The 13,359-nt window shown below is 45.7% G+C and overlaps 1 protein-coding gene across 2 annotated transcripts; it reads left to right on the forward strand.

The window, feature by feature from the left end:
* Positions 1–2,050: 2,050 nt before the first annotated feature.
* LOC114689266 (serine protease inhibitor A3N-like) lies at positions 2,051–10,250 on the forward strand. 2 transcript variants are annotated; one of them, XM_037210804.1, is made up of 6 exons: positions 2,051–2,463; positions 4,217–4,870; positions 6,699–6,972; positions 8,108–8,258; positions 9,207–9,420; positions 9,900–10,250. In XM_037210804.1, exons 1-5 carry the CDS (start codon positions 2,409–2,411, stop codon positions 9,405–9,407), a joined length of 1,335 nt encoding a protein of 444 aa, XP_037066699.1. In that variant the 5' UTR covers positions 2,051–2,408; the 3' UTR covers positions 9,408–9,420; positions 9,900–10,250. The 2 variants fall into 2 exon arrangements, with proteins under 2 accessions (XP_037066699.1, XP_037066698.1); XM_037210803.1 differs by having other exon boundaries at positions 2,052–2,463; positions 9,207–10,247.
* The last annotated feature ends 3,109 nt before the right edge of the window (positions 10,251–13,359 follow it).

A 13,359-nucleotide genomic window follows, 5' to 3' on the forward strand; every position in this document is an offset into this window, starting at 1 on the left:
TAGAGAAAAAGACGATAGAAAAGAATCATCAGAAAAGCTAAAAAAAATGAAAGAAACACAAGTAATAAAAAGAAATAGGAGAAAATAAATAAGAACAAAGAAGAAAAAGATAAGAAGAGAAGCAATAGAATAAAGAGGAGAAACAGAAAAAGATAAAGAAGAAAAAGAAAAGAAAGAAAAGGAAATATAAAAAAGAAAGAGAAAAAAAGAAGAAAAAAACAAACAGAAATTAAAAAAGAGAGAGAAATAGAAAAGATATAAGAAAGAAAGACAAACAAAAAGAAAAAGAAGAGAACATAAAAAGAAAAAGGAAAAACAGAGAGAGAAAAGAAAAGAATAAAAAACATAGGCAAAATCAAAGTAGCACAAAGAACGATAGAGAAACATAGAGAAAGACGAGAAAAAAGAATAAAAAAGAGAAAAACAAAAAAAAAAGACAAAGAGACAGATTAAAGAAACAGCAGAAAAATGGCAAGAAAGTAGAAAGCAAACAAAGAGACAAGATAGTAAAAAACTAAGAACAAGCAATAAAGACACAAATAGAAAAACAAAATAAAGAGTGATGTGAAAGCAAAAGAAGAAACAAGAATAAGGGGAGTATAAAAAGAGACTAAAAACAAAAGAAAGACAAGAAGAAAAAGAGAAGAATAATAGTAGAAAAACATAACGACACTCAATAAAGACTTAAGAATAAATAAAAAAGTAAAGCATAAAAAAAAAAAGCAGAAGAAGAGTAAAGCAGTAAGAACAAAAAGAGAAGCAAAAAAAAAAGAATAGAAGAAAAAGAAGAAGAACGTAGAACATAAAAGAGAAAGAGCAAAAAAAATAAAAGTACGTCAGAAAAAGAGAAAAGAACAACTAGAAAAAAGAAAAGAAAAAAAAAGAAGAAAAACAAGAAATAAAAAGAAAAAAAAGAGGAGATATAGCTAAGAGAAAAAAGAAAGAAAAATAAAAGAAGAGAGAAGTAAAGCAAGAGAAAGAGAAAAAAAAGTAGAGAAGAAGATAAAGCAACACAACAGTTAGAGATTAGTAAGCAAAAGAAAAAGAAAAGAAAAAAAGAAATAAGAAAAAACAAGAAGAAAAAAAAAAAGAGAAAAGATAAACGAGCAAAGCAAAAAGAAAAATAGGCAAGAAAAAAAAAAGAGATAAGATAAGTAACAAGAAAAAAGAAAAAAATAAGAAGAATAAGAAAATAGTTAGAAGAGAAGAAAAAAGAAGTAAAGTCAAAGAGTATAAGATAAAGACGATAAACCAGAAAGGAAAACAAAGAGAAAAAAGTACCAAGAGAAAAAATAAAGAGAGAAGTAAGTAAAAATAAAGTACAAAAAAAAGTAGAGAGAGAATAAGATAAGAAGAAAATAAAAAAGAGAGAAGTGGAACCTCAGAGAGTCAGGGTGCATCAACATGGAGGAGCTTCCCTACAGGCTCAAGATATTATCTTCTGGCATTCTTAGTTTTTGGATTGAAGCTGCTTGTCTGCTAAGTTAATAGAGTCTATTGTCACAAGGTTTAGTTCTCACACAGAGAGAGGCAAACATGGCTGTTCCAGAGAGCAGCACTTAGCCCATGAGAAGGTCATTAGCCTCTGACCTGCAGTGTTCCCATCTCTCTACAGTACTGAAATTCAGATCAGCCAGCCAGGCTCTGCAGACACAGATTCCTTTAGGAGTTTCCTTCCCCTCCAGACAAGGGAGCTTCTCTATCATGTCTGATAGCCAAAGAGGGGAGAGTGAGTCTCTACTTAGAATATGCGCATTGCTGCCAGAGAGCATGGTTACACAGATGTAGACAGGGTTCTGTCAATTTGAGGCATGTGTTTATTAATGTATGAGTTTCCCCAAAGAAATTGGTGATCAGAGAGTTGTTGTATTCTTTTCAAAGTGACTTAGAAAGTACAGGACAAACGTTTGCTGCAGTCCTGCTTGGTGAGAAGTAGACAGCGGTTGTACACAGTCTTTTTTTTTTTTTTTTGCTTCTGACTTCTCCCTGTTTCCACACAGACTCTTTTTGCTTCTGACTTTACTTCTGCATTAGATAAACAGAAGATCCACCCAGGAGATCCAGCAGGCTTTTTTAGAACCCAGTTGGGCATTTTCACATAAGGAGGTGGTTCTGCTAGCAGGAGCCTCTATATCCACGCTATAAGAAATAATCCTGTCTGTCGTTTCCAGTCTGAGCACAGAACACAGCTTTTATGTGCAAGCATTTCCTAAGAAAAGGGAAGAAGCCCTGGGGTGGGGATAAATAGGCATCAGTGTGCTTACAGGGAACAACACACCAGTCAAAGCATCAACTCTAAACACCAGGACTCAGCTGTCACAGACACTGGCAATGGGAATCAGCTCCACAGGTAATGCCCGCATTCTTTCTCTCCAGGGACAGAAGAGGAGCCTTCCCAGGACTGTGTGATGCTGATGATGACCAGGAGTCTTGGTATGGCACGAGTTGTTCCTGGAGCACAAGGTTGGAATCAGGGGACATTCCTGGTGCATATAAATTGCCTCTCCAGTTTGGATCTTTATGTCTATGAAAGATGCAGGAGTCATAGACTTTGCTCATGACGAGTGAATAAAACCTGCTTCTTCTCACCCTACACAGGGAGGAAGTATTGAGACCTTGTCCAGCCTGGGTGCTGCTGTAGGAGCTTAGGTGAGGTAGGCAAGTTGCAGAGTCCCTCTGAGGGAGGTGGCAGCCCTGCCATACTTAGAGCTGACGGGAGCTGCCTGGGGATCAGGGACCCACTTCCCCCATAGATCCCATGGCTGAGCAGAGGAGCTTCTCCCTCAACCAGGGAAGGAACAAGGCAATAGCTCAGCCCCTGAGCCAGGTCTCCTGCTGCACACACTGTGCAGCCCCTTCCCTCTGGAAACAACTTTTGTACAAAATATTGCTCAGAGCTTTTCCAAAGAAATGCTTACATCAGTCTGAAAGCAAATACTGGGTAAAGGCAGATGAAGTCCCTGTTTCCTCTGCAGGCATGTGACAGCCGTGGGGACAAGCAGCTTAGCTCCAGCATTCCATCCTCTGCTCCCTGCTATTCCTGCTATGGTCTTCTAGTGCTTTCTCCCCTCCATCTTCCCTTTGGCTCCTCCTCCTTTCCTTCTCCTTCCCTCCTCCTATCTACCTTTTCTTCCATTTTATCAGTCCTTCTTGATCTCTCCAAGATCCTGATGTCCCCTCTCTCCTCTCCCTCTCTCTCCCACTCATTTACCATCCACTTTCAACTTTGGACACCTCAACAAATGTTCAAGGCTAGTTGTAGGTTCCTGTGTTTACCATGATGACAACCTCTCAACTGTAGTCCTTTAGGATGCTTGTGGCCCCCACTCCAGGGGTGGATGGAAGAGACAGCCTTCTAGACATTCCCTACAACTAACCCCATTGACCCATAATAAGTCAGACACTTACCAATAATGTAACCTGGGTCACTCACCAGGCTTTCCAGAGAGGTCCACCCATTTCCCTGCTAGCACACAGCCATCCAAAGAGCCAACACAAAATCTGGTCCAGGGGTCAGAGACTGACATCACTTACCTTTCTTCCCACCAGGAGGCCTCCCAAGCCTGAGTTGCAAACCATCATGTGGTTCCCTGGCAGGACTGAAAGAACCTTGCCCTGTTTGTCTTGCCATGACCTGTTCTGGGGGTGCCAAGGCTCTGGCATGACACCAGATGTCTCTGGTGCTGCTTCTCAATTATTCCTCCCCAGGTCCAGCTTCATGAACCAGATTCTGTCAAGGGCCTTGAGATTTCTCAGACTTGTCATCAAGAGGCAAATTTAGGGCCTGTGCTAGCAACTATTCCATGGATCTTAAGTTCTGCCTACAGGGAGGGGGGGTGAGTGCAAAGGAAGAGGGTCCCCAGCCTTCTAATGAATTCTGCAGTAGAGAATGAGAGGAGACAATCTGATCAGACAGGGCTCGTCCCATCCCTCCACTCCTCTTCTGGCTTCTCTGTGGACCTGGCATGTCCATTCCCCTCTCTGGGTCTTGGTTCTCTGTGAGGAGACTGGGCTACTGCAATGCTTCCTCCAGTGCTGATAACAGGAGCACATACTGTGGGACTGCCATCTGAGTGGTCAGAGCACCTCCCATGCAAGGTCCCCAGAGGCAGCAAGGGGCAGCAGAGCAGGGACACAGTGCAGCCCTGTGGGAGGACAAGGAGGTGGTCAGGACACCACCTGGCCCTCCCAGACTCAAAGGATCTTTACTTTTCAGCTTGTAGAACAAAGAAGATGGCCCTCCTTGTAGCTCTGGGGCTCTTCATAGTGGGAATCTGCCTTGTTGTTCTCTGTCTAACATATGACACATTGGGAAGGGACATTGAAGTCCATGAAGACCAAAACAATGGGACAAAAATGGACAGTCTGAAACTGGCCTCCATCAACACTGACTTCGCCTTCAGCCTCTACAAGGAGCTGGTTTTGAAGAATCCAAATAAAAATATTGTCTTCTCCCCACTCAGCATCTCAGCTGCCTTGGCCATCCTATCTCTAGGAGCCAGCAGCAACACCCTGGAAGAGATTCTAGAAGGTCTCAAGTTCAGTCTCACAGAGACCCCCGAGGCAGACATCCACAGGGGCTTTGGGCACCTCCTCCACATGCTCACCCAGCCAGGAGACCAGGTGAATATCAGCATAGGCAGCATGATATTTGTTGAAAAGCGCCTACAGATCCTGGCAGAGTTCAAGGAGAAGGCAAGGGTGCTGTACCAGGCTGAGGCCTCCATGACTGACTTCCAGCGGCCTGATGAGGCCAAAAAGCTCATCAATGACTATGTGAACAAACAGACCCAGGGGAAGATCAAGGAACTGATCTCAGACCTGGATGTGAGGACAGTAATGGTGCTGGTGAACTACATCTACTTTAAAGGTGAGGATGGTCACTGGTTAGGGCATGAAGGGAGAGGATGCTGGCTGAGTGCCTTGTGTCTTTACACTGACCACTTGAAAGGAGGTGTTTATGCCTTTGGAGATATGGGTGCCTAACTTCTTATTACCCACAAGCCTTACTTCTCCTTTGGATTTATATGTATATGTATACACACACACACACACACACACACACACACACACACATATACACATACACACACACACACACACACACACACACATAGTTGTAGTTCCAAAAGAACCCCTGCTCTCAGTGTAAGAGGGCTAATTTTGGCAGCAACTTAAACATACTATGAGAATGCATAGCTTACACACCCATTTCTTCCTGAGTAGGCAGAAGCTGTGGTTTCTCTCTGCAAAGACCGTGTCCCTCAGTTTCCCTCTCCAGAATTTCTAATACATTCCTGTAGAAGGTTTTATCCTTGATGTAGAGCCTCTGATTCTAGGAGGGTTGAGAGAAACTGGAGAATTCTTGACCTGAAGAGTGTGCCTCCTCTATCTTAAGGGGGAAAGTAGCATGTCCCATACCTACTGAAGAGCCCTGTGGGCAATTCCTGTTCAGGACCTCTCCCTTGTGCCATTTTGGTAATGAGCTGGGCCTGGACATGGAAAAGCAGGGATGCAGGAACAGACACTAACGAGAGGGAGGTGTCAGCCAGGCAGTGTTCTATGTTTAGGGTATGGCTGCCTCATGGAATTTTGCTTTTGTAAAATTGCTCGCCCAAACATCCTGAAGGTTAGAATGCCCAAGACACACTCCAGGGCCATGGAGTCTAATGAGAGTTGGGTGCAAGAGTGTTGGGAGACTCAGTTGGAGATAAAATCGGTAAGGGTAATAGGGGAACATCCGGAGCCCACACCCACAACACCCTGCCTGACAGAGACCAGGGAGTTAGGAGACAGTCCAGAACTTGGTATCTGAGAGTAGTCATGATGTAATCAGATCTGGGTTGAATTAAGGATAGTGCAGGGCAGAGGGAGGGCAGGCTCTGAGACAATGGACAAAAACTCAAGGTGGCCATGGACAGAAAAAGAGTCTAGAAGGACAGAGGACAGGAGGACAGGATGGCTGCAGAGCTGCTGTGGGCTGGGAATGGTGGAAGCAGAGTGATAGCCTGAAGGATGACTGGGCATGTCTCTCTAGCCTCAGGACCCAAGCTCCAATGCTGCTTGGCTGTGAGGTGGCTGTTTAGGCTGCTAGATCCCAAGCCCAAGAAATTGTTTCAGCACCAAGTTCTGTAGGGATCCAGGATAAGTCTGAATGGGATATCTATGATTTGTGGAGGTGGCCATAGACCATGTGTGAGCTGAGGACTTGTTACTCACATTTTAGTCTGCAATCTATGGGACCATGGACTGCTCACAGTGTGGGAGATTTCAGTCTCTCTTGTCCTGTTTCCCCTGAAGCCTGTCCCACAACACATCGTCTTCTAGACGTGGCTCCTCCTGAGGAAGAAGGGATCCTCAACTCCCCAGGCTCCCGTCTCCCCACTTTCACTCTCATTTCTCTCTAATACACCCCACCCTAAGATGCCATGTTGTTTCTTAGTTAGCTTAAGTATCCAGGCTTTGTTTTGGGGTTTCCCTTTCCAAACCAAGCTTGGAGTCTCTTTTCATCTCTAGGAGTCTGTCTACTTACAAGGTTTTTTTTTTTCTTTCCAATCCATCATTTTCTACCTCTTAAGGGACACTCTGTGTTGTTGAAGTTGGATTGATGGCTGTCACAACACAGGAGATGGTCAGAAATGGGACAGAGGTGGGGTCCCTCAAGTGATGTTACAAACTGATGATCTGTTCATCTTTAGGAAAATGGAAGACGTCCTTTGACCCTGAAGACACATTTGAGTCTGAGTTCCACTTGGGCAATAGCAGGTCTGTGAAGGTGCCCATGATGCACATTGAGGATCTGACCACGCCCTACTTCCAGGATGAGGACCTGTCCTGCTCTGTGGTGGAGCTGAAGTACACAGGCAATGCCAGCGCCCTGTTCATCCTCCCTGATGAGGGCAGGATGCAGCAGGTGGAAGCCAGCTTGAAACCAGAGACCCTGAGGAAATGGAAGGACTCTCTGAGGCCCAGGTGTGTGTGCACAGGAACCAGAGCTGGTCTGGATCCTCATCCTGCTGTTGGCCTGAGGCCCTGTGTCCCTGTCTCTCAGAGGCTCCATAGTGTACTAGTAACCGTTGATGAGTCACCAGGGACAAGTGAAGTGGAGGTGACTTTCCCTCTGTTGACTTGGTAGTTTGGAACCTGATTTTACTGACATTTTGTTGTGCACAAGATGAGATCAGCTAGAGCAGGAGCTGAGGATTCCTCTGTGTCTAACAGGCCTTAATTACAGGGAATCTTGAATGGGTTTTGGAATGCAGAGGGGAGTGAGGTTGAGATGAGATCAGCTCTGAGAATCAGCTCTGCCCTGTGTAGCCATCTCTTCCCCTCATCACCCATTCATTCACCATTAGTGCAATGAAGACTTGAATACTTACTATGTGCCAAGCTGTGATTTAGAACCAGAGAGGCTATCCGAGGCATTATTTCTTATCATTGGGTGATCATAATATGACAATGGAAGAGAGAGTAAGAGTATGAAAATACAATGGAGTGTTATATGATTAATTAAAAGATAGGGTAGAAGCCAGGTAGTGGTGGTGCATGCCTTTAATCCCAGCAAACAGGGGATAGAAGAAGGTATATCTCTGATTTTGAGGCCAGCCAGGTTTACAGAGCTTGCTCCAGGACAGCCAGAGTTACACAGAGAAACCTTGTCTTGAGGAAAAGCAGAAAAACAAATCAAAGAAACAAGAAAAGAAAGAAAGAAGAAAGGAAGGAAGGAAGGAAGGAGGAAAGGTGAGCGGAGTTGAGGAAAGCTGGAATCAGATGGAATGTGCAGATTTAACTAGAATGATCATTAGATGAAGTCTGAGAGTCCACATGACAGGGAGGAACTGCATTTTATGTATCTGGGAGAAAAGCATTCTTGGCAGAGGAACAGCTGGTACCAAGCCTCTTTGTCTGGGCCCTGTTCACTCTCAGGCACTGATAGATAATTACTGCAATAAAAATTACTGCAACAATATAATAATTACTGCAAAAGGAAGAACAAATCACATGGTCTAGGCATGGATGGAAAGAGGGCTGCTCTCCAGTGAGAGAAACAAGGTGGATTGAATGCAAAATGGAGGCTAGTGATCTTATATGCCTTTGTTATTCTCAGGATGATCGATGATCTCTGCATGCCCAAGTTCTCCATCTCCACTGACTACAGCCTGGAGAAAATCCTTCCACAGCTGGGCATCAGGGAAGTCTTCTCCAAAGAGGCTGACCTGTCTAGGATCACAGGAGCCAAGGACCTGATAGTCTCTCAGGTAAGACAAGATACACTCAGTCTTTCACCTTGGTGCCTGAATGTGGATGGTGAAGGCCAAGTTGTGGTATGTGGGGAATGGTAAATGTGTGAGAAAGCCTGCATTTCTGAGATTCACTCATTCTGGGAGAGCTGGATTACAGCCTAGACACTCCTGCTGGATACCATGCACCAATTCCTACTCTACCCCCTGAACATAACTTCACCTAGGTTTCTATGGTAGGACAGAGCCTGTGCTTAGTCTTAGACCACCATTGGTACTGACCCGTGCTGTAGTATGGATGCCATCCACAATCCACTGTAGGACAAATCACTTCCAGCCTCAGCTTATTCACTGCCGAGCTGGTCCAGTACTTCTTCACTAGCACACAGAATAGCAGTAGTAAAGGAAATAACAAGTTGTGAATGGCAGATGGGATGAAATTTTAATAATAGGAGAAAAGATGCCTTAAAATCCCACATACATTTAAAGATACACAGCCTGGCAATGCCTAGCATTCTGTCCACTGCCCACTCAGAGGCTTGGGCTCAGATCTGTACCAGCAGGGCATGGCAATCTGGTAATGAGAAGCCATGTCCTGTGCATTGCTGCTGTATGTCCCAAGGAGACTGGAGCAGGAGGCATGCTGAAGCCTGCAGTGGCTGCCAGCACACTGGATATTCCTGTGGGTCTCCTGAGAAGTTGCCTATGGAGTAAGGACTGGAGTTTCCTACTCCCATCCTCCAGTTTGAGGATGGGTTTGAGGACAACACAGATCCTCAGAGACTGAGCAGACCCAGGCCATGCCTCACCTCACACCCTTAGCAGAGACTTGGAAACTCCCGGGGTGGAGCTCACTGTAGGAAAAAACCACTTCACCAGCAGCTGAGGCCAGCAGTGGATGCTTGCTCCAGGAATATCCTCTCCTGCCCTCCCTGATCTCCTGTGAGTGATGTCTTTCTCTTACAGGTGGTCCACAAGGCTGTGCTGGACGTGGCTGAGACAGGCACAGAAGCAGCTGCCGCCACAGGAGTCAAATTCACCCTCAAGTCTGCAAAATTGGACCCATTTATTTTGAGTTTTGACAGGCCATTCCTGATGATTATCTTTGACACAAATACTCAGACTCTACTCTTCTTGGCCAAGATCACAAACCCTAAAAGAGGCTAGAACTTCCTAAGTGGTGAGCCTTCTTCCTGGGAGCCAGGAATTGAGCCTGTATGTGGATCTCTATGTGCATTTTGGCCTCAATGCTCTAAATAGCTGTGCCATGCCTGGATTGGACAGTGACAGTGACAGTGACTAACTATGACTCAAACATACACAGGGCACTTGGACAGTCAGTGTCAGGCTCCCAGTCCTCCTGGCTACACTAGTTCATGTTCCTGAGCCTGAACTCTGTCTTTGTGTTCCTCCCTGCTGCCTCTCCTGTATTTGCCTCTACACAAAAGCCTGGGCCCTGGCAGGTAGGCTCTGTCCCTATCTAGGCTCTGGTTATGTCTGCCTTCTTCTTCCACAGGCTTGATGGGACTAACCAAACTTATAGGTCAACTATGTGAACCTCACCCTAGCATTGAGAAGGAAACCTGCCGCCCTGAGTCTATTCCTGGCATCTGGTATCACTGTGTGCCCAGTTCCTGTCTCACACTTTCCCTCTTCTAGGCTTTGTTACCCACTGTCCCTTGCAGGGGCTCCCGACTCTGCCCACATCTGGCACAGTATTGGATCCCTCACTCCTGCAGCTCATGGAGTCGGTTGGTCAGACCAGCTCCTTTCCCCCCAGTACACCAACCTAGGGCAGAGGAGTCTTTTTCTTGGTTCCCAGATGACCTTCCTCACACAACAGATGGACATGTCCACCTTCCTTACCCAAAATGCAGTGCTTCGAGCAAAGCAACAATAAATGTATAACTGCTCAAAAAGTGTCCAAGCAGTGTTCACTCAGCTCCTATTGGCAGGGGTGTGGCCTCTAGTGACCACAGGATAGTAGAGATTGTCACTCACAGTCTGTGACTCCTGTGATGGACCTCTGAACTACATTATTATTAGTCCATTTTATGGAGGAGGAAACTGAGGCACAGAGAAGCTTAGTCATTTCCCATGACCTCACAGCTAGACATTATGACTTCAGTGATGTTCTTCAAGTGTCCTGATGCTAGAGAAACAGTTTTCACCAAGCAGGGTTTCTGTGCTCAAGGCATCACTATGGTGGTGGGCAGGTGGATCACAAAACAAGCCTCTGGGTGCTTCACAGAGAACTGCCAAAATAGTCTATTGATTGTGTAACCTCTGTGCTGAGATCAGAGGAGGATGAGAAGGTGGTAAGATGACCAGAAAGAATGCTTTGGGCAGAGCAAAGAACAATGGAGGCATTTCTAAGAATCATGGGTGTTTAGGAGAAGAAAGAAACAGTCACCAGATGTCAGAGAGCTTGGCCCTGTGAGGATTCTCAAATAACTCAGAACTACAGGGAGCTTGGGAGGGGTGAATCACTGTTCCTGTCTTGGGAGCCTCATAACTTTGTGTGGTTGTAAAGCAGAGAGCTGCTCTAGACAAGTGTGGGGATTGTCACTAAGGGCTGTTTCAGGGAACATCAGGCCACACCAGGAGAGGAGATAATTCAACTCAAAGATTTGCTTTAGTGCTCAGATGGAGGACAAGAAAAGGCCATGGTGGATTTGGGTTGGGGTTTTGGTTGTCATGGAGAATCTGTGAGCCTGGAAACACTGTAGAAGCCTGCACAGAAAGAGAAGGTTGTTCCAGTTTGAGACATACTTGAGTCTCAAGGTTCCTAAGAGCAGACAATGAACAGGTGGACATCTTGTTACAGGAGAATTACAGCCTGGAGGATCATACACAGGATTCTTTTGTGCAGTGTGCACTAAGGTACCACTCCATGAGGACTATGGAGCGATAAGAACAGGACCCATACATTGAAAACAGGCATGTCCCAACAAAAATAATGTGTACAACAGTCATTCAGGGCCCTGAGATTGCCACCTCATGAACTCCACGATCACTGACAGGCCTCAGCTGTATCTCTGCATCCTTTCTGGCTTCACACCAGGTATCTAAGGAGCCTGGTGTTGAGTACATCTCATGCTGCCACAGGAGTTGGGTCCAGAAGTTGTTGGCAAAGTCTGAGTTTACCTCTTAATGGAGTCTATGACACAGATGTTAGGGTTTCACTTTTCCCCATTCTACAAGGCTTCCCCCAGGACCTGACCACCAAATGTTGCCCTGGTGATGAACCTGTATACAGGGACCACCTCGGTGTGCGAGAGAGGTAGCAGACTGTGAAGCGGGACAGATGGGCCTGGAAACAGTGCAGTTCCCCGAGGTTGAATGTCTGGGAACTTTCTGAATGGCACAGTGATTTCTACACACCTAGAATCCATTTTATACAAATTTAACAGTGGAAAGTGGCTATGTGGTGCAGTTTGTTATGGATCTCAAAATCACTGTGGATATTGTCCTTCCTTCCTGTCTCTGCCACATGGCCTACCAGGTCTAATCATAGTCTGACATATTCATCCTGAGAATATGGTTAAATTATCTTTCAAAGGTAATTGCCAAGGTCTCATGTCTACACATCAATGATCAGAAAATACCTATCATAGAGTGCTATGGGAGAGAGAGAAATAGCATTGACAATGGTTATAATGACTGCTACAGGCCAGGCTGCCTCTTCCTCCCACCCCTTCAGCCACATCAGAAACCCACTCCAATATTCAAGCATGGGAAGAGCACTTGTCCCTCCAGGTGTTGTGTGGTTGGCACAGCCCAGGAGGGCACTGAATCAGCTGCCACCATGAATCAAGAGTGACCTCCTTGCAGAGGACAATGTCAGCTACTGCATCATCAGAACCCATGGTATCCATGCTCACCCAGAATGGCTACAACATCCTCTCTCAGAGAATAATCTTCAACCCCAGGAAGGTTTCCTATAGTAACTTGCTAAGCTGACTGCAGGAGATGTGCATTCTAGAGCATTCATTCCCAGCCTGTGCCTTACACAACATGTAAAAATCTTTAGCATGCATACAGCAGTGAGTTCAGAGACCTGTGGTCCAAACTAAGGCCAGGACAGAGTATCTAAGGTAGCCCCACCAGATGTCAGCATCCCAAGGGGGAACCACTGTGAACTGCATGATCTGCAGATCCTCACCAATGTTTCTCACCCTAGAACAATCACAGCCAACTCCAGATTCTTTGAGAGGATGCTGAGCTGCCATCCAGCTGGCTGCCTCCATCTGTTTTCTGTTGTTGTTACTGAGGCCACAGAGCAGACAGCAGATAGAGGGGTGTTTCAGTTAGCCTTGTGTCACTGGGACAGCGCATCTGAGATAACCCACAGAGGGAAGCAAAGGTTTGGTTTGAATCACAGTTTCAGAGACTTCAGGCCGGGGTCTGCTGCCTTCTTTCCTTTGGCCTGAGGCAGGGCAAGCTTTGTGCATTGAAAGACACTATCAAGAGGCTCATCCTGGGACATGGGCAGATGGGTAACGTGCTGGTCTCATGTGCATGAGGATCTGAGTTTATTCCCTGACGTAAAAAAGCCAACTATGATCACATGAATTTGTGATCCCAGCTCTGGGGTGGATTCCTGGGACTTCCTGGCTAGTGAACCTTGGCAATCAATGAATTCCAGGTCTATGCAGAGACCTTATCCTAAAACCAAGGTGGATGAGGAATGGCAGTTTAAGTTGACCTCTGACCTTCATATGGATGTGCACATGGATGCACACATACACATTCACAAACTCAGAGAACCACATAAAGTAAGCATTCAAGGAGAAAGAGAAAAGGGCTGGGGAGGTAGCTTAGTGGTGGAATGCTGGCTTGACTTATATATGTGAAGTTTAGGGTCCCCAGAACCATGAGACTAAAGAGATAACCCCCAGGATGGTAGAAAATGTCTGCAGCTCAGGCGTCTGTGCATGGAATTCTTATAACTCAAACAGTTAGATAACTAAGCCATCCTTCACACCACCAGGAAGGCTGTATGGTTCCTCAGCTGTTACATTAGTGTGTCCTCATAGCCAGGATGGGTATGGGTCAGCAGGGACCAAAGCTGTGGTGATGGAGAGGATGGACACCATCCAGCTGGACTGGATCACAC

The sequence above is a fragment of the Peromyscus leucopus genome, chromosome 14 (assembly GCF_004664715.2).
Source record: "Peromyscus leucopus breed LL Stock chromosome 14, UCI_PerLeu_2.1, whole genome shotgun sequence".
Taxonomy (NCBI): domain Eukaryota; kingdom Metazoa; phylum Chordata; class Mammalia; order Rodentia; family Cricetidae; genus Peromyscus; species Peromyscus leucopus.